Source organism: Crinia signifera, chromosome 12 (assembly GCF_055691185.1).
Source record: "Crinia signifera chromosome 12, ASM5569118v1, whole genome shotgun sequence".
In the NCBI taxonomy this organism is placed as follows: domain Eukaryota; kingdom Metazoa; phylum Chordata; class Amphibia; order Anura; family Myobatrachidae; genus Crinia; species Crinia signifera.
Genome location: NC_139228.1, coordinates 72,348,896 through 72,369,067, shown reverse-complemented (window position 1 = coordinate 72,369,067; position 20,172 = coordinate 72,348,896). Strand labels below are relative to the sequence as shown.

Genomic DNA, 20,172 nt, shown 5'->3' with positions numbered 1-20,172 from the left:
ACGGTGAGTGCCCTATACGTCAAACTTTAAATACAGAAAAAGTTGTACACAGGTACAATAAGACATTTATAAGGTCCCCATACACCATAAACTATGCGACTATGGATTCTGGCAGATCGGGCTGAGAAATCGGGATAAATCGGCTCACATGGCATGTGTGACAACCGATCCTATGCGCGGTACTGTGCGCATTGGATAGGAACTGGAGATCACACGTGCTGCTTGTGTAATCTCCAGGACAGACCTCCTCCCGGTGGCAGGGTATGGGGATCGCATGTGATCCACCTTCCCAGGCGGCTTAAGGGGTATTGGGGCAGATGTATCATAGCAGCGCTTATCGCGCCGCTATGATACTTCCTGCTTCGCCTCAATAGTGAGGCGAAGCAGGAAGGGACATCGACAAGATGTATTAACACCTTGTCTGCCGAAGCGGGGGAGCGTTAACTCCCCCCTTCGGCGATGTCCCTTTCTGGAGATAGCGCATCAGTTAATACTGATGCGCTATCTCCTGTACCCCGGCCGGCCGCACTGGGCATGCGCGGGATCTCGCTGTTCACGCGAGATCCCCAGCGCAGCCCAGAACTAACAGCAGGGACAGCGCTGTCCCTGCTGTTTAGATAGGGCTTCGCCAGCCTGATGCTGGCGAAGCCAAAGCAGGCTTCGTGCGGAACGGTCAGCGATGCTGACCGTTCATACATTCGGCCTGCTATCATTTTGATAGCAGCGCCGATATGGACAGGGGCGCATTGCGCCCCTGTCCATTACCGCATCCCGGCCGCTTAATACATGGGGGAGAAGCGGTATCAGTGCACATAACGTGCGCTAATACCCTTTCTCCCCCATAACGAACGTTCATACATCTGCCCCTTAGGATGCTAACTAGTGGCAGCGGGTATGCTGTACACCAGGCTACCCAGCCGGATTGCTGGTTCCCTGTTAAGCAATCTGTTGTGTAACCATAATGGCACGAGGTGTCAGAGGCACTTACGTCATCACTGGGGAAGGCCAGGATACCCGGAGCTCCGTGATCAGTGAAGTATACGAACACATTGTCATTAGGCCCACTGTAAGGAGAAAGACAACAAAGAAGTCGTTATATTCCTATCCATATTATATAATCTAACATTAAATGTAAGAACGCACCCGTACGTCATGTTCAAATCACACTATGGGCCTTATTCTAGTTCACTCTTTCTGACAAAATCCTTCTTAGATGGACAAAACCATGTGCACTGCAGGTGGGGCAGATGTTACTTGTGCAGAGAGAGTTAGATTTGGGTGGGGTTTTACTTCAAAGTGAGATCTATATTGCAGTGTAAATATAAAGCAGCCAGTATTTACCCTGCACAGAAACAAAATAACTCACCTAAATCTAATTCTCTCTGCACATTTTACATCTGCCCCCCTGCAGTGCACATGGTTTTGTCCATCCAAGAAGGATTTTGTCAGAAAGAGTGAACTAGAATAAGGCCCTATGTGCTTTGTTATAGGATTCATCAATCAATACACATTTTCTCATGTTTAATAATTGTTAGGTGAAATGGAGGCGTAACATAGGATAGTACCAGCTGGGGGGGGGGGGGGACGGTGGCTGGCTGCGCTCACCACAGGTTCTATTCTCCCTCCATAGGGAGCTAGGGGGGGGGCGGGGGCTGGCTGCGCTCACCACAGGTTCTATTCTCCCTCCATGGGGGTCGTTAACCCGGGCGACACAAATCTTCTAAAAATTGACTGGGATGTTTGAGCAAATGAGACAAGACAAAAAAGGACAAACCTCTGAATAACTTTCCCAGAACCTTTACCCTCCACGGCTTTGGCGTCACCTCTCAGAACAGCTAAAAAGTTAGCAGGTGTAACATCCTAGAAACCAAGGAAAACGACACAGTAATTGCACCAATTAAAAATAAGCATAGGTATATTTACATAGCTTATTAGAGGATAGGTATGGCATTACACTGTATCAATACAAAATACATGTGCTATACATTAAGAGGAAACCTTAACCTATGCTAACTCTCTTGTACCCCAAATATTGGCAGATGGTGTACCCTGCAGTTATACAAAAGGTCTCATACAATGGAAGAGACTTAACGGATCCGGATATTCGAGCCAATGTCATCTTCAGCCCCTGGTCATTCATTCACCTTCCTTGTTATTGACCTGTCCGAAAGCTAAGAGTTTAGCCATCTTATTTCCTATCTAAGATTTAGGGGTGGAAGATGAAGTCCATAAACTGTCCACAGTGATCTCCAATTTCCTGCCTGTTACTCTATGCACTGGACATCCAAGGATACCACTGCTGACACTATTCATCTCATGGCAGTTGACATCATTTGTCACATGACAGCTGCCATCTTGGATATCTCACACGGCCACCGCTTCTCTAAAACTCAAACCGGAGCCACAACTCTCCCCTCAGGCAAACCCTGGTATCCTTAAAGGTTTCCAGATATCTGAGTGACTGTGGGAATAACTGTGCCCCCGTTTCAGTCCACAACACTGCTGTGAGCAAGATGGGAAGACAGGATATGCTGCACTGCCCATGACCCCTCCTATGAAGAGCTGAAGAAAATAAATAATCTAAAGCAGGGGAAATTATATTATGGAAGAATCCATTGTTTATCCAGAGCCCCGGCCACTAGAGGGAGCACTATAAAGGCCATTCTCTGTGACGCCCCTCCCACCGGTACAGGAGTTATGTCATTTTGAATCCTACCTCCCCTGTATAATCCTTTAGTACTCCGGCATAAACATCCGTCCCATTGGGTCTGTTAATAATGATTCCTTTGGTCGGATTTCTGAAAACATAAAAATGCAGAGATTTGATTAATTATCGTGGAGACGTCATGTGATCTGGTGCCAGCACGTACAATAGACATACACATAGGACCAGTGGCGGAACTACTATTGGTGCAGCAGGTGAATTGCACCAGGCCCCCAAGGTCTAAGGGGCCCTACTGCTGCACCTGGGCCACCACTCACAAGTTCCGCTACTGAACAGCACATTGGAAAAAAACGATTCACCCGAATGTTATACAGACAAATAATAATGGCTAAAATTCTGTAACCCACAGCAACCAGATTGTGCATTTGTTTTAGGAGTTTAAAAGTGGAACCATCGGCTAACTAATCCTGAACTAACAACGAGTCAGTTTCCCATAGCTCAGTGGTTCCCATACGGTCACAGCGCCCTAGGACTTTACCAAGGCATCCCTAATCCAAAATGTTTCTTATTGATAAATTAAATGAAGTCAACTGTGCCTACCAACCACCCTTCGGTTCAGTTACGTGGTGGTGGTTCTAATTGTAATATTTTATGATTGGCAACCACTAGCACTGGATTTGCCATTAACGTAGTGGGAAACACTACCACAGCTCATCGGGGTATATTCAATTAGAGTCGGAAACTGCTGTTTGTCGAAAAATGTCCGTTTCCAAAATTTTTCAGTTGAATCCCTGATTCCACCTACTACTTTTTCGATTTTATTCCCCCCCCCCCCCCCCCCCCCCGACAGGTTGGAAGCCATGTGGATTTGCAGAATAGCCTTTAATCCACTTGCTTTTGTCAGAAACGGGGCCAAATTCAACATGTTTTGGCCCTTTCCGACAATCTCAATCCAACTTTTTTTTAAAGTCGGAATGAGGAGATGAGGAAGGGAGGACGGCGCCGGGAGAGCAGCAGCAGCTCAACCTGGGTCATCCTCCCTTCATTTGGTCCCAGTGCTGGGCGAGGAGCAACTCACCCGAGACCATCCTCTGTCCCGGCGCCCTCCTGCCGTCGCTGGGCCGGGTGAGCAGCGGCAGCAGCCAAATCCAACAGTTGGATCTGGCTGCATTGAATAGGTATTGTCGGATCCATTCCGACAAATGCCTGTCGGAATGAATCCGACTCTAATTGAATATACCCGATGGTCTTTGTGAGGGGTTGATGGACAGTAGCTGTGTCACATCTTTGATGATATCACACTCACTCTGAATTGTCTGCGATGTCATCGTACATCATCACAACAATCTGCTCATCGGGGACGCCGTTTTTCTTGACTATTTGGTACGCGTGGCACAGGTCAGCCTGGAAAACAAAATTAAAATGTTTTTATTACCAAAAAAAAAAAAAAGCATCTGTGTCATAGAAAATGTCTGGTCCATTATTCCAAGTGCCGACCATGGTTTACAGTTAAAGAATGCTCTGCGGTAGCATTTAGTGCATTCTAGAAAATTATACATAGCAACTGATAGAAGGTTCCCACAGCAGCAAATCAGCTGCTATGTATCATTTTATAGAATGCACATAATAAATGTTACCACAGAGTTGATTGGTTGCCGTAGTTTACTTCTTCACGGTCATACTTCTCTATCCTCTTCACTGCTTCATACATAGACCTCACTGCCTCTTAGTGAACTAATAGTCTAAACATTTATTGCTGTCACTGGTTCCTAGTGACTGGATAGGCTGCATTCTCAGTGATGTCACTGGTTCCTAGTGACTGGATAGGCTGCATTCTCAGTGATGTCACTGGTTCCTAGTGACTGGATAGGCTGCATTCTCAGTGATATCACTGGTTCCTAGTGACTGGATAGGCTGCATTCTCAGTGATGTCACTGGTTCCTAGTGACTGGATAGGCTGCATTCTCAGTGCAAAAGACGTGTTAAAAATACCTGGAAGGGCAATAGGGGGGGGGGGAGGGATTAAATTGTCACAACTGTAGTTTGTTTCGCACCTTTCTCTTGGCCGATTTTTACCCCAATTTCCAGTGCTCACTAATCTATGGGGAAGTGAACACTTTTGTGCGAGATACTGCTGTTTTAACCCCTTAAGTGGTTGGTTGCCACCCCGAACATCCCCAAGCCTGCCGCCTGCTCCCTGCAACTAATGGCGGTGGGGGCAGCAGCAGGGAAGATCCGGCGTATGATCGCCGGAGCAGAGAGGTGAGAGGAAGCAAAGGGAGGGGAGGGGAGAGGAGGTGAGGGGTGCCCGAAGAGGTGATGCGCCTGTGGTGCACAGCTGCAGGCACCACTGGCGCACACCTTGATATTTGTGGTATGCACAAAAATTTTCCGGGACAGCCCGCTGTGGCAGCGCAGCGTGCAAAATCATCACCGGCAATTGAATTCCCCTCATAAGGTCATAAATAATTATCAAAGCACCCTTACAATATCTGTAATTATTCTTGAAATATTAACTGATATTGAGGCCAAAGGGGGGGGGGAGTGTTATTTAATTAACAAGAGATTCATAGCCCTCAGTGAAACTCTACCATGATATCCGTTTATAGAATTTGAATTGAATTATCAAACCACCTTCCTTTTTTTCAGCTCCTGGGAACGTTCCTCAACATATGACACTTCTGCATTAATAATGGTCAGTGGTTCTGTATCGTTCAGACAAGTGAGTAATTAGGGGGCTGTGAGATTGGGTGAAGTGTTTTATCTGACCCGCCAATCTATTGTCATTTAAATGTCAAGGAGAAGGCTATTTGAACAGTGTGACAAGAACGTTACCGGGCTGAGTGGCCCTCAGCATTGAAGAGCCAACAAGTGTGTATTCCTGGAACAATTTATCAGGGTGTGTTGTTCTGCAGCACAATTAACCGCATTGCAGGCCAGCCTTCTGGAAAAGCACAGCAATAATTGTTTATGATGAAATGATGTGGATTGTAGGCTGGCCGGGCGACAAACACGTAACCATGAATTGCCGAAACGTGTATGGGAAGTGGTCGACATGGAAAAAGGCTGACATGAGTTTTTTTTAAAGGACTTTTTTCATACTTTACCATCCAAGTGGACATAGACTTAGATGATAAAATAGTGTGCCCGATGCATGCGAGGGGACGCGTTACACTTATACGATGTCTGTGTTGACCTATGTCGACATGAACAAAAAAAACCGTGAAAAAAATCAAGTCGAACTTTTTTCCACGTTGACCTAATGCTTTTGCCCACGTCGACCTAAGATGCCGACCCTTTTCATGTGTCGACCAATAGTGGTTGACCTGAATAGTGTCGATGCTATGACCCATACCCACGTGTATTGTAAAGGATACGATCAATGTCGACATTGCTGAAATGTCAACATACAACATCTGCACTATGCTGACTTCAATGTGAGACTTTGTAACCTTCTGACCCTTGTTGGTTAGTCTACAGAGGTATGGGTCACAGGGTCGACAGTAAGAAGGGCGGCCACTAAAGGTTGACAGGGCTTAGGTCGGCAGTGTCAGAAGGTTGACATGAGTTTTTCACGTTTTTTGTCTTTATATTCCAAAACAGGCGGTAATCTATACCCTACCATCCACTAGGGCGTGGTGGGAGAATATAATAATGTGCTGAGCGCAGAGACAGTGAAAAGGTTGACATGAGTGTCGACATGGAAACCGTATCAATTTGCTGCGTTCGCCATGCTTTGGGCACAGTATATAAAAAGAAAAAAAAAACAATGTGAAAAATGCTTAGGCCTGCCGACCTATTTCATGTGTGTCTGTCGACTTTCGTACTGTCGACCTATCGACTGTATCCCGGCTACAGGAGGGGATGGCTGAGAATACTCAGCAGCGGAAGTGCTGTAGAATCCAGTAGAAGATCTCATCAGCTGGCGCCGGACCCGGAAAAAGTCGCCGGACCTGCCAGATCGGGTAAGACGCCACTAGACCACCAGGAATGCATTCCAATCATGCCGACATACTGCATATCTACATTACAGCCATGTCGACCGTCTCATGTTAACAATGTGACTATCAACAGGATATATCAAACATGTATTGTAATGTACTAGTAAGCCCGCTCGAAGCAAAAGCTTTGAAAGCTAGTCTGCTACCTTCTGTGTTTGTGCATGTGTGAGAAAGAGATGTAGTTTCACACTCTGCCATCAGATGGCAGTTATATATATATATATATATAAATAAATAATGGAACAATTTCTGTTCAATGCAGAGCAATATTAATTACATTTACATAACTTTTCGGAACTTTCTCCTTAATGATCGCTGTTATTATGACTGGTATGATATTATACTTGTGTACATGAACCCGCCACTGTGAGTATTGCACATCCCTGATAAGGACTAAAGGTTTTATTATCGTCTCCTCCAGAGCTGAAGGAAGAGACACAAGTTACTGAGCAGGAAACGAGAAATGTACGTTACACTATATAGCAAATATTCCTAAACTTCTTACGGCCTGAAAACAAATTCTCTGTCTAGCAGGGTATCCTGAGACTTGTAGTTCAGCAGCAAGCTAAAAGGGATCCTGCTAGGCTTGTCTAATTAAGGTCTGACCTGCGCACGCAGAGGTTGCTAAATATGGACAATGGAGATGAAGCATGTACTATGAGACATTACAGAATCATTAATAACTCCAAATGCACTCACTGCTAATGGACATGGCTCCAGAAAATAACAATTATATAATTATCTACATGGAACATTGTTGTCCCCTTGTCAGAGTACAAATTGCCAAAAAAAGTGTGTAGAACACCAGGAAATAAAAAATGGTGGCCCAGCTCTTTAATCGAAATTGTAATGAAAAGGGTAAAATGAAAGCGATTATCGATTTTTTGCAAAGCTCCTAAGTGCCAGTTGCCCGTGGAAACGCTTTTTTCTTCGGAGCAGGGAGCACATGTTTGGAAGCCTCTGGTATGTTTTAAAAGAGTAAGATTTTTTGGAATATTACCATGTAATTTAAACTTCAGGGGAACGGCCCCCATTACCTGAACTTACTAGACCCGTGGAACTGCACGTGGGCTGTGGCTGTCTGTAGCGATCACTAGACATGTAATAAAATCATTTTCCGTAAGGCCCCCATACACTGGGCAATTCAGCTGCAATTTGTGCCCTTTTCCAGCGATTGTTGTTCTAAATCACAGGAAAAGAGCCCAAATTGCAGGTGACTGACAGCGGGTTCGATATGATGAGCGTTCCCGTACAATCTGCAGGATTGCTTCTGGCTCCAGACAGGCTCGGTGGGGGGGGATTGCATGCAATATATCGCATTAGATCCTGACGCCCGGGAAGGTACCGGGCGGCTCAAGGAAGCGCCGCGTGCGACTTCTCCAAGGGGAGGAGTCGCCACAGTATATGTGTATGTTGGCCGTATAGAGACACCCTTGAGTACAGAAATGGGGTGTGGCTTATTATATAGACAGTGTCTAGACACGCAATATGGGTCAAAAGGTCGACAGGGTCAAAATGTTGACCTGAAAAGGGTTTATACATGAAAAGGTTGACATGGACTCCAGGTTAGTGTAACGCAGGCATGTACAAACTGTGGCCCTCCAGCTGTTGTGAAACTACACATCCCAGCATGCCCTGCCACAGTTTTAGCATTCCCTAATAGCAAAACTGTGGCAAGGCATGATGGGACTTGTAGTTTCACAACAGCTGGAGGGTCATAGTTTGGACATGTCAGGTGTAATGCTTCAGCCGCCATGGTTTGGGCTCGGAGCCTCGCTACGCTCAGTGCATTATTATATTATCTCTCCATGCCGACATGGATGGTAAAAGTAAGAACAAGCCGGTTTAAGGTAAAAAAAAAAAAAAAAAATCATGAAAACCTCACGTCAATTTTGTCAGGTGTCTACCTTGTTTTCGGAATCCTACTACCATGTGGTTTAAAAATCTGGTTTCTGATATCATTCATACCCCTTTCACACCGCACAACTAACCGGGTCCGACCCGGGTCACTGTGCGGTGTGAAAGGGCATTTTGAAAATTACCGGGTCCACCAACCTGGCAATCTGACCCGGGTAATAAGAAGGCTTCTACCTGGGTGGGACCCGGGTTGCTGGGCAATGTGAACGCGTAACCCGGGTCGAGCGACCTGGGTCCTGTTCACTTCTATGGAGGAGGCAGCAGCATCACCTCAGTGCTGCCTCCTCCCCCGCCTGACGCGCCACCGCTCCGCCACCCGGATGACGTCAGCGAAGCCGGGTCACTGAGAGCCGTATTTACTGCAAATGCTGGGTTACTCCCGGGACAGACCCGGGTCTGTAAGCAGTTCAACCACCACACTAGTGAGGTGTACAGGAACACTGGCAGAAATAGTGCAATGCTAATGGAGAACCCTACTGGCAGGAATGTGTGCACTACACAACAATAAACACAACTGTAAACCATATCATCTGCCAAACTCACACACGCTTACCTGATGCCTGTAGTTGTACCAACCGTTGGACCCCGCCACAAGGACCACCCAGTGTTTGCCTACATCATCTGGATCATCAACAGGCATCGCCGGGGACAGCCCTGCGAGTCCAAGCAGCACCACAACCGGAAGCAGCATTCTGCAGGGATTTACAGGAACCTGAAGGGAATAACGAAGTATCAGTTTTCTGCAGAAGACAAACACAACTCCACTCAAAACTGGTTTTGTCTTTTTAAAATCATTATGCTGAGTATTACTATGACGCATATCAATAAGTAATAAGCAATAGTGATACTTGGAAAGTGCCTGAAATTGGCTGTTAAAAGCTCATAAAAAAATAGGTACTTATGTAGTATCTGGGCGTCCGATTTAGAAATCGGATCGCATCGCATCGCATGCGACCAAATTGTATGCGATGCGATGGTCAAGATTTTTCCATAGGATTCAATGTTAAAATGGTCTGAGTCCATTTTAACATAGAATTCAATGGGAAAAAGGGGTCCTTTTCCTTTCCCCACTATCCAAGTGGGCATGGAGTTGGATATAAACCTGTGGCGAGCGTAGCGAGCCACCGAGCCCGAAGCGTGGCGAGCGTAGCGAGCCCCGCGAGGGGACACAGAATACTTTTTAAGAAATATGCGTCCGCTCGCCACGCTTCGGGCTTGGTGGCTCGCTGCGCTCGCCACGCTATATAAAATCAACTCTATGCCCACTTGGATAGTGGGGAAATGAACAGGACCTTCTTAACATTGAATCCTATGCAAAATCGCATCGCATCTGATTGTATGCCTTAAGGTAAGGCATACAATCACAAAATCGGACGCCCAGATACTACATAAGTACCAAAAAATACTTTACGGAAGAATATTAAATTGCAACCTTTGCAACAGTGTCAGTGTCTGCTGACTGAATCAAATCCATCGGTCTCGCATTTACAGTACGTCTTACTCAAAACTTACATCTCAGAGGCTCCACATAACAAACACAAGAGGAGCAGGTAACAGATGTGTCCCCCCGTACATCAAGCCTACTTTAGCACTAAACGGCTCTTCTAGTAGCGACAGGTGTCTTTTTAACCCTTTGAGTACCACCATCTCTGTGAGGGATGTGCAAAATATCCAATACAAATGCCACAGTCGCTCACATTTGTTATATAAATTCAAATTACAAAAATGTTGTGAAAAAATAATAATAATAATAATTTCCTATATAAGGTAACATTACAGGTCATTATGGTGCATACAAATGTTTGCTGGTCAATTTTCACCCCAATTTTGACACATTCACTTGGCACTCAAAGGGTTAAAAAATAATTTAGTTAAAATGGGACTTACAGTATTTGCAAAATATAGGCATGAATATATCATTGAATATAGGCATGCTGTACAGCATTTTAATCAGCAGAAGCTGCATATGCCTCATATTTGCTTGGAGGACAGATGAATAAGGAAACATCTGTGGGTTGGACGGTGCTGTCAGAAGGGGACTTTGAACCCTGGTGCTTTGCTGATAGCTCGCTGGGCTCTGAACATTTGCAGCTCCACAATCAGGTCTGAATCAGACCAAATGAGGTGACAAATATACAAGCCAGGATTACAGTTTTCAAAGAAGTTAGCAAGAAATAAACAGTAATGGATCCAACAAAGACAGTTTAGAATTACATTGGACACACATATTCCTGTCAGGAGCCCACTGCATGTATTCATTAGCGGGGAGGAGGCAGAGGGGAATATGGCAGATATTCTGTCTCTATTGAAGATCGCTGTAAATACAAAACCTGAACGACAAGTTTCCAAAGAAGGACAGAATTTCAGGTATTTGTGGCTGTGTCTACTGAAGTTATGCCGGAGCACCGACTTTAATTTCCCTAATACCAGGCATGTCCAAACTGTGGCGCTCCAGCTGTTGTGAAACTACACATCCCAGCATGCCGTGCCATAGTTTAGCATTCCCGGTACTTGTTTCCTAGCACGGCGCCCATCTCGTGGATTGTATGCCTTAAGTTTAAGGTACTTAAGGTATACAATCAACGTGATGGACCCGATTTTCTGTCAATCACCAGCTAATTTGCCGGTGAAAGACAAAATTGGGTTGATCGCGTCCATCGCGGCCCATAATAAGGGGCCGCGATGCGACCGACGCAATCAACGTGATTTTCCCATAGAGAATAATGTTAAATTATTTTTAAAGTGAAAATCGGGTTGATTGCGTCGGTCGCGGGCCATTATAATGGCCCGCGATGCGATCAACGTGATTTTACATAGGTGACAATGTGAAATGGGCCAATATGGCCCATTTCACATTGAATATGGTTAAAAAGTATGTTTAATGCCCCCCCATTGTTAACGCCACCCCACTATTGACGCCAACCCGAAGCGTGGCGAGCGGCGGCGGTACGCATCCTCCGACCTTTTCATACCCCTACTATCCACGTCAACGTGGAGTTGATCTTATAAAGTGTGGTGAGCGCAGCGAGCCACCGAGCCCGAATCGTGGCGAATGCAGCGAGCCCCGCGAGGGGACGCAGATACCTGTGAAGTTATATATAGAAAGGTATAAGACTGCGCTGTACCTGCAGTGTGTAGATAGGGCTGCTGCACAATATCCTGTGGTGCACTACAATAGCACCTTGGTAGAAAAGACCGTGGGGGAGGGAATAGGATGTGAGTGCGCAATCCCTACTGAGTGCAAATTTCTTCCTGACGAAGCCTGGTACACAGGTGAAACGCGTTGAAGGTACAGAGGAAAATCGGACTCCAGACTGTCTTTACACACAGCTCAGCAGGAGTGAAGTCTGCCGGCAGACGTTTCGATTTATGGTCAGTGAGCATCTGGTGATAAGGAAAAACCCTTTCCAAACCCTCCAAGACCCCCACACCTATCGTCCATACAGCGGGTATCCTGGTTTACAGGACCCTTATCATCCTCATTGCAGGACTTTATTCTTGGCACTACCTTGGCCTTTTTTAATACAACATTCGTCCCATTAGCAGGAGCTGAATCAGGCCCCTGTGGATTTTTTTATATTTTTTCTCATTATTTTTCTATGTTTCATGTTTGTATGTCTAGTTCATGTATACCGGTATTAGGAGACACTCCCATTTTATTTCTTTAAGTGTATCTTACAGATGATCAACGTTGTGTTATTTTGCACAAATTAATAAAAGATTTTTATTCTTTACCAAAGAGGTGTCACATGTTAATTGTTATTTAGCAGTAGGGATTTCGCACTCACATCCTATTCCCTCCCCCACGGTCTTTTCTACCTGTGAAGTTATGCGCGGGGCTCGCCATGCTTAGGGCTTGGTGGCTCGCTGCGCTCGCCACACTTTATAAAATCAACTCCACGCCGACGTGGATAGTGGGGGTATGAAAAGGTCGGAGGACGCGTACCATCAGGGGGGGTTTGCTATTAAAATGGGGGGTTTTGGGGCTTTTTACATTGAAATCAATGTAAAACCGGGTCTCAGGGACCATTTTACATTGATTCCAATGTAAAAATCGGGTCGATCGCATCGCATGCGATTTGGTTGGCATGCGATGCGATGGACGCTATTTTTCCAACCCGATGGATACAATTAAAATCGGTTGCGCCGTGCTAGGAAACTAGTACCGCATTCCCTAATAGCAAAACTCTGGCAAGGCATGATGGGGCTTGTAGTTTCACAACACCGGGAGGGCCGTAGTTTGGACAGGCCTGCCTTATGCTGCCTACTTTATCAGAGGTGTGTGTCACAAAGCTGCACTTTCCAGGGCTGCCGCTGGATTTAAAGTGGTAATAATATTAAATACACATTTGATCTCTAATATTATTGCCCTTTTAAATATAGCGTCTGTATCTGCCAAAGACGCAGTGGCTATCGGAACGTGCAGCTTCGTAAATCCCAGTAGAAATCGTCCCTCAAGTGATATTGGGTAATTCCTTTTGTAGCAAAATTATATTGACTTTAAAGGCCCCCCCATACACTAGGGCGAATTGTCGTAAGGACAAGTCAGCCCCGATTTCCCCTCAGCTTCCCCGGCAGCTCCCCGGGGGAGCTTGATAAGATTTGGAACTTGATGTGCCATTTTTTACATGTGATAAATCGGATGCGATTTATCACATGTAAACCCGGGGAGTAGCGGGGGGGGGGGGTCCGTGGCAGGGGGCGCCGCGGGGACCGGAGAGTCAGCAGCGGCGGGAGGCTGGGAGCATAGTAAAAAAAAATCCTATTCAAAATCTGGGCGGCCGCCGATTGGCTGAGCTCTCAGCCAATCAGCGGCCGCCCAGATTTTGAATAGGATTTTTTCTATTCTCCCTTCTATTTTTTCTATTCTCCAGCTCGCCGCAGGGTTGCGAGGCAAGCTGCGGGAGTAAATCCTATTTAAAACTTTGGGCTGCTGGTGGGGTGCGGCGCGCTGCCAGAAGGGCAGAGGCAGCGTGCAGGGGACGCTGCGGGGGACAGTGACAGTGACGGAGAGCCGGGCAGGGGGAGCCGCCGGGAGCTGTCAGTGCTGAGAAAAAAAAAAGCCCATACAATGAATGGGCAGCCTGTGATTGGCTGAGCGCTCTCTCAGCCAATTGCTGACTGGCTAAGAGAGCGCTCAGCCAATCACAGGCTGCCCATTCATTGTATGGGCTTTTTTTTTTTCAGCGCTGACAGCTCCCGGCGGCTCCCTCTGCCCGGCTCTCCGTTACTGCCGCCTCTGTCCCCCGCAGCGTCCGCACTCCGCTGCCTCTTCCCTACTAGCAGCGTCCCCTGCCATCCGCCCCGCAGCGTCCCAGCCACCCTGCTCCTTCCACCTTCCGGGAGCACAGCCTCCTGCTCCAGCGTCCCCTGCCCGGCTGCACATAAGATTTAGCAAATCTTATGTGCAGCCGGTCCGACCTCCCGACTCCGATCCGATGCGCACGGAACCGCGCATTGTGTTGGACCGGGTGTCTGGGCATGCGATTTCGCCCGATTTCACTGTCCGATCCATCTGGATCGTGTGAAATCGGGACCAAATCGCATAGTGTATGGGGGCCTTAAGTTATGCCATCACTGGGTAGACAGTGACTAGGTTGGCACTGAAATAGTGGACATACCCAAGGTTGACAGTGATAAAAGGTCCACACAAGCTTATAGTCGACAAAGACGTAAGTTTTTCACAATTTTTTTTTTAAATGTTTTTTCTTCACTATCCCAGTGGGCATAGAGTAGGAATATGATAGTGCACCGGGCGCAGCGAGCCATGCAAGGGGATGCAGTAAACTCAGGGTCGCCTACCCTCCCGGAATGACCGGGAGGCTCCCGAAAATCCCCCCGCAGCTGTAAATTACCGTGATTTGCGGCTTTTCGGGGGAGGGGCTAAAGTTGCAAATTATGTCATTTAGCCCCTCTCCCTCCTTGAAGACCCACAAATTGCGGTATTTGCGGTACTGGGGGGGGGGGGGGGGGGCACCAATCAGATTCGCTCATTTTCTAGGATGCGGTAGAGAAATAATAGGTAGAATCTGATTGGCTACTTTTTCACTTTTGTCCCCGACAAATCTACATAGATATCTGCAAGTCAGTAATGGGGCCTACAGACAGGAAGACGAGGCGGAGCGCTCTGCGGCTCAGCACACAGCGCTGCATACCGGCGATCTAACTAGATTTATCCAGCGCGCTGCATATTAATCGCCGAGCGATAGCGACGCACAGGGCATCGCATCGCTGTCACCCCTACACACGGAGCGATGTAGGAGCCTTTTCTGTGAGATCGCTTAGAAAATGCCCGGGGATCGCTCCATGTGTAGAGGCCACGAGGAAGCAGATATATCAGTGATGTCAGAATGCACAGGTCAGGCTGTATCACACACATACAGAAATAATCTCTATTTACCCACGATAAAGGCTCACAGATCATTACACAATCACCGTGATATCTAACATGGTCACAGGTTGTTTTTATGACATGACCAGGAAGTTGTCCATGATTTGGTCACAGGACTCAGTGTTACAGTCGGTTATTTGGGGTGATTATCTCTTCTCTGTATAATGCGGTCTATACTGGAATATGGCGACTGTGAATTACTCCATCTGCCCCCCATTCATTCAGGGCTAGTAGGCAAGTACGATTCTCTTTTCACTGCTTACGTTTGAGCTTATTTAGATTTACACAGACGTATCGCAGCTGAAATGGGAGATACAGAACCATAAGCGGTTTTTGGAATATCTTCACCTTGTCGATGAAAATGCCGACATGGTCAGAAAGTCGAAGTGTGTTTTTCAGGTAAATCCATCCCTAACGTTAGTGTCGCCATTTTGAAAAGTCAAAGAATCAGATTTTAGGAGAATGGCCGGGAGGGTCCCGGTAATCGGGTTCCCCTCCCGGCTCCCCGGAAAAGGTAGGCAAGCCTCCTGGAATTGTGCCCATGACACAACGCTCAGCACACAGCGCTGACACAGCACTCGTGTGTGCTGAGCGATCTTGCTGAGTGTGCTGAGTGATCTAGCATGGCTCAGAACGCTGCTCGGCATCTCCCTGGGTAGCGGCCCCATTACATTTCCTACTTTGCGTCCTTTCATTTATGAAATGTGCAGTATTACTGGACTGTGAACAGCATTGTAGTATTTATCAAGCTGGGAGACACTGGGGAAGCGGAAGGCATCTCGCTTCCAAGGATTGGATGGGAGACCGCCAATCATCAGCCAGAATCAGTCCCCTGTAGTATAAGAGCAGCTGCTGCAACAGTCTGCCATTATCTCATTAGTCGGCTTTGCCTATGGGCTCCCTGTAAGTATTTAGTTATGCTGCTCCCCACGTCCAAGAACCGCATCACTGCAAGGAAATGACTGTAATAATCCCATGCCAGGGACATTCTTACTGATAAATAAGTCACGCTGATTATTAGCACACACGTGTGTGTGTGTGTGTGTTTGTGTGTAAGGCAGCACTCCCATTATAACTATAACAATAGTAGTGATCACTGGGGTATAGGAATTGGGTCTACCTATATTCTACAGTCAAAAAGGTTGACATTACTTTTTCCAGGTTTTGTTCCAAATGTCGACATAGTTGACATGGACAACGTTAAAGTGTACCACGTCCCCTCGCCATACTTCGGGCACGGCGCCTCGCTCGCTTGGTACGCTATTCTATTCTCCCACCACGCCATAGTGGATGGTAGGGCATGAAATACCACCTGTCGGCACATGCCGGCTCCCAAGAAAATGAAAAACTCATGTCAACCTTCCCATTACCGACCTAATGCTTGTGTCAACCTTCCAACCCTGTCGACCTTGGACATGTCAATCTATTTCAGATGTCGACTTAAGCCATGTCAACCTTCAGTGGTCAACCCAATGAATGTTGACCTATTAATTGGGACCGTATCCCAATTTCTGTAGGTCCTGCCCGGCCAGGAGTCCAAAATAGCAGACTGCGGTGCACTTGAAACGGTCTCCATGTCGACGGTGTTGACATTCAGGTTAAAAAAAAAAACAGCTAAAAACCCCATGTCAACAATAGACATGGTCGAACTAATGACCTGTCTAACTAACGATCTGTCGAACTAATGAACTTTCGACCTTTTCCAATGTCGACCTAATGACTGTCGACCATCATGCTGTAGACCAAATTGTCCCAACCCCTTATATCACTTCTATTATTGACTGTTTATTGTTCCTGATGACGACGAATAACCATCTAAACATTGCATAACTACCTGCTATTGAATCGCTTATTTCTGGGTGTTGCTGAACCGCATTGTGCTATATAAATATACCATGTCATAATTGTTGTCTCAAACATGCATTCATACTGCTGGGGAGATGCTACAGACCCCAGCAGGAGAAGGAAAAGGGTAATTACTAGCAAATGCCAAGGGGCGATATTGCCACCAGCCATTATTGGCGTCTACAAAATCTACAAAATAGCGCAGCGATATGCTAGCATATGTATCAAGGGTCTGTGGCACTGACTGTTCCGCCAACTGCAGCTATCCATTTGGACAGCTGCAGGTGATGTTAGCCCATCAGCGCGGAAGGGACAGCAATGTCATTGGCTGCGGCAGCTGCTGGGCTCTGGGCTGCAGGTGAGATCTTGCACATGCACAGTGAAGCCAGCTGGGAGACTCAGCCAATAAGTACTAGGTGGATGAGCTGCGGGCTCTGACATGGATTAGTTGAGAAGTAACTCTCCAGCACTGGCAGCTGAGGTGTTCATATATCTTGTTGCTAGGGCTTCCTGCCTTGCCTCGGTAAGGAGGCGAACCAGGAAGATTTATACCAGCGATGATATAGAAATGATATATATAGCGTCGGTAGAGAGCTCTCGTCACTATTCTAATCAGCGCACTGCTAATACCCCTTTTACACCAGAGCCCCGACCCGGGATCTTGAAGCTCCAGTCCGGGCCTGTTCCCTGGGTGTCCGACCAGGCAAATGTCCAGGGTCAGACACGGGGATACTCCGGAGTCAGGGGCCGTGTAAATGGGTAACCTGGATCATCCGACCCAGGGACCCATTTCCACCAATAGGGGAGCCCCAACCTCCAGACCGCAGCGTCCTGTGGTCAGTCCGGAGGTTGGGCAAGGGCCGCGTACAGCCTCCACTGCTGTCTACAGGACTGTGCAGACAGCGGCGTCGCGGGGTCCCGGCTGGTGGGTTTCCCGATGCTTGGAGATGATGTTGTCATCTCCAATCACCGGCTCAGGGCCCGACTTTACCGGTGTCACCCACCCGGCATAAAGGCGGGGGACGCCGGTGTAAAAGGGACTCGGCAGTTCTGGTGTAAAAGTGGTATAGGTTGGAGAATGCCAGTACTTGCGGGGGTTCAGTCGCGAGTGCCCTGCAGCGATGCGTTTTCCCTGATACTGCCAGCGGTTTTCCTGGCACGCCTGCAGTTTTCAATCACCTTGCAAACCGCGTCAGGTACAAATAGTCTCCTGCTTGCGTACTGCACAACATAGGCATGCGCAGAGTATCGATAATCAGCCGACGCGCAAACTCACAGACACTACCCTCTAACCTGGCAGACTATATACAGACACTGCCCGCTAACCTGGCAGACTATATACAGACACTGCCCGCTTACCTGGCAGACTATAAACAGACACTGCCCCCTTACCTGGCAGACTATAAACAGACACTGCCCCCTAACCTGGCAGAATATATACAGACACTGCCCCCTAACCTGGCAGACTATATACAGACACTACCCTCTAACCTGGCAGACTATATACAGACACTACCCTCTAACCTGGCAGACTATATACAGACACTACTTGCTAACCTGGCAGACTATATACAGACACTACCCTCTAACCTGCAGACTATATACAGACACTACCCTCTAACCTGGCAGACTATATACAGACACTACCCCCCTAACCTGGCAGACTATATACAGACACTACTTGCTAACCTGCAGACTATATACAGACACTACTTGCTAACCTGGCAGACTATATACAGACACTACCCTCTAACCTGGCAGACTATATACAGACACTACCCTCTAACCTGGCAGACTATATACAGACACTACCCCCTAACCTGGCAGACTAGATACAGACACTACCCACTAACCTGCAGACTATATACAGACACTACCCTCTAACCTGGCAGACTAGATACAGACACTACCCCCTAACCTGGCAGACTATATACAGACACTACCCCCTAACCTGGCAGACTAGATACAGACACTACCCCCTAACCTGCAGACTATATACAGACACTACCCTCTAACCTGGCAGACTATATACAGACACTACCCCCTAACCTGGCAGACTATATACAGACACTACCCCCTAACCTGCAGACTATATACAGACACTACCCTCTAACCTGGCAGACTATATACAGACACTGCCCGCTTACCTGGCAGACTATATACAGAAACTACCCCCTAACCTGCAGACTATATACAGACACTACCCTCTAACCTGGCAGACTATATACAGACACTACCCCCTAACCTGGCAGACATACAGTATATACAGACACTACCCCCTAACCTGGCACAGCTATATACAGACACTACCCCCTAACCTGGCAGACATACAGTATATACAGACACTACCCCCTAACCTGGCACAGCTATATACAGACACTACCCTTTAACCTGGCAGAGCTGTATACAGACACTACCCTCTAACCTGGCAGACATACAGCATATACAGAGTGATGACCAGCGGATGACACATACTGTATATGAGCTGTCACTGTCACCCCTGTGCCAGTCTCCTACCTGAGCAGCCAGTCTGCGGTTTGCGGTCTCCGATCTGCGACCACACTGATAAGCAGCTCAGGAAGTGCGGCCTCAGATAACTGCTGCTGCTGCGGGGAGTGACACTGAGCTGCTGCCGGAGACTGACTGTCTGTCACTGTAATGCCATGGGATCTATTCTATACACACAGACAGCAGGCGGGGGCGGGGCTACAGTGACTGCCAGTTTAGTACACCAGTCACCGACAGGAGTAGGAGGCGTGTCTGTCGGTAAGGAGAGCCAATCACGGACCGGATCACCTTTAGGAGTCATGTGACACTAGTGTCCCGTGACTGTGTGACTCATCACTTTGATTTGTTGTGATGTGTTTCCTTGTGGTGGTGGTGGTGTTGTTGTGCTGATGAGGCTGAAGTCAGCCTCTTCTTCACTATTCAGACTCCACTTCTTATTCAGACTCCAGCTCCTTATTCACTTATTATTATTCAGACCTTTCAGTTTTGCAAAGGTTAATGAATCATGGACAACAAATTTGACCCCTGCCCCTGGGGAGCTTAGAATCTATATTCCCTACCAAATGTACACTCAGACACAATCATTGGGAGCCAATTAATCTTCCAGTATATTCTTGGAATGTGGGAGGAAATCGGAGTACCCAGAGGAAACCCACGCAAGCACGGGGAGAATATACAAACTCTGCAGAATTAAGGTCCATACACACTAGGCGATTATTTCCATCCTCTGAGACCCGCGGATTGCGGCATTTAAATGCCGCGATCGGGGGGCTCAGTGGGGGTCCCCCTGATTCCGGGAGGTTTGCCCACCCTTCCGGGGGCCGGGAGGGGGGACCCGATTTTCG

The 20,172-nt window shown here is 47.3% G+C and overlaps 1 protein-coding gene across 1 annotated transcript in view; it reads right to left on the bottom strand.

Annotated features, from left to right (window-relative positions):
• LGMN (legumain) overlaps positions 1–19,493 on the bottom strand; it is a 29,299-nt gene extending 9,806 nt beyond the window's left edge. Inside the window, exons 1-6 of the mRNA XM_083167599.1 lie at positions 19,337–19,493; positions 9,137–9,295; positions 3,972–4,069; positions 2,717–2,798; positions 1,775–1,860; positions 989–1,064 (exon numbers count right to left, since the gene is read on the bottom strand). Of these exons, the coding sequence (XP_083023725.1) occupies positions 989–1,064; positions 1,775–1,860; positions 2,717–2,798; positions 3,972–4,069; positions 9,137–9,274 (480 nt within the window). The 5' untranslated portion in view covers positions 9,275–9,295; positions 19,337–19,493. The remainder of the gene's footprint in view (positions 1–988; positions 1,065–1,774; positions 1,861–2,716; positions 2,799–3,971; positions 4,070–9,136; positions 9,296–19,336) is intronic.
• Between the last annotated feature and the right edge of the window lie 679 nt (positions 19,494–20,172).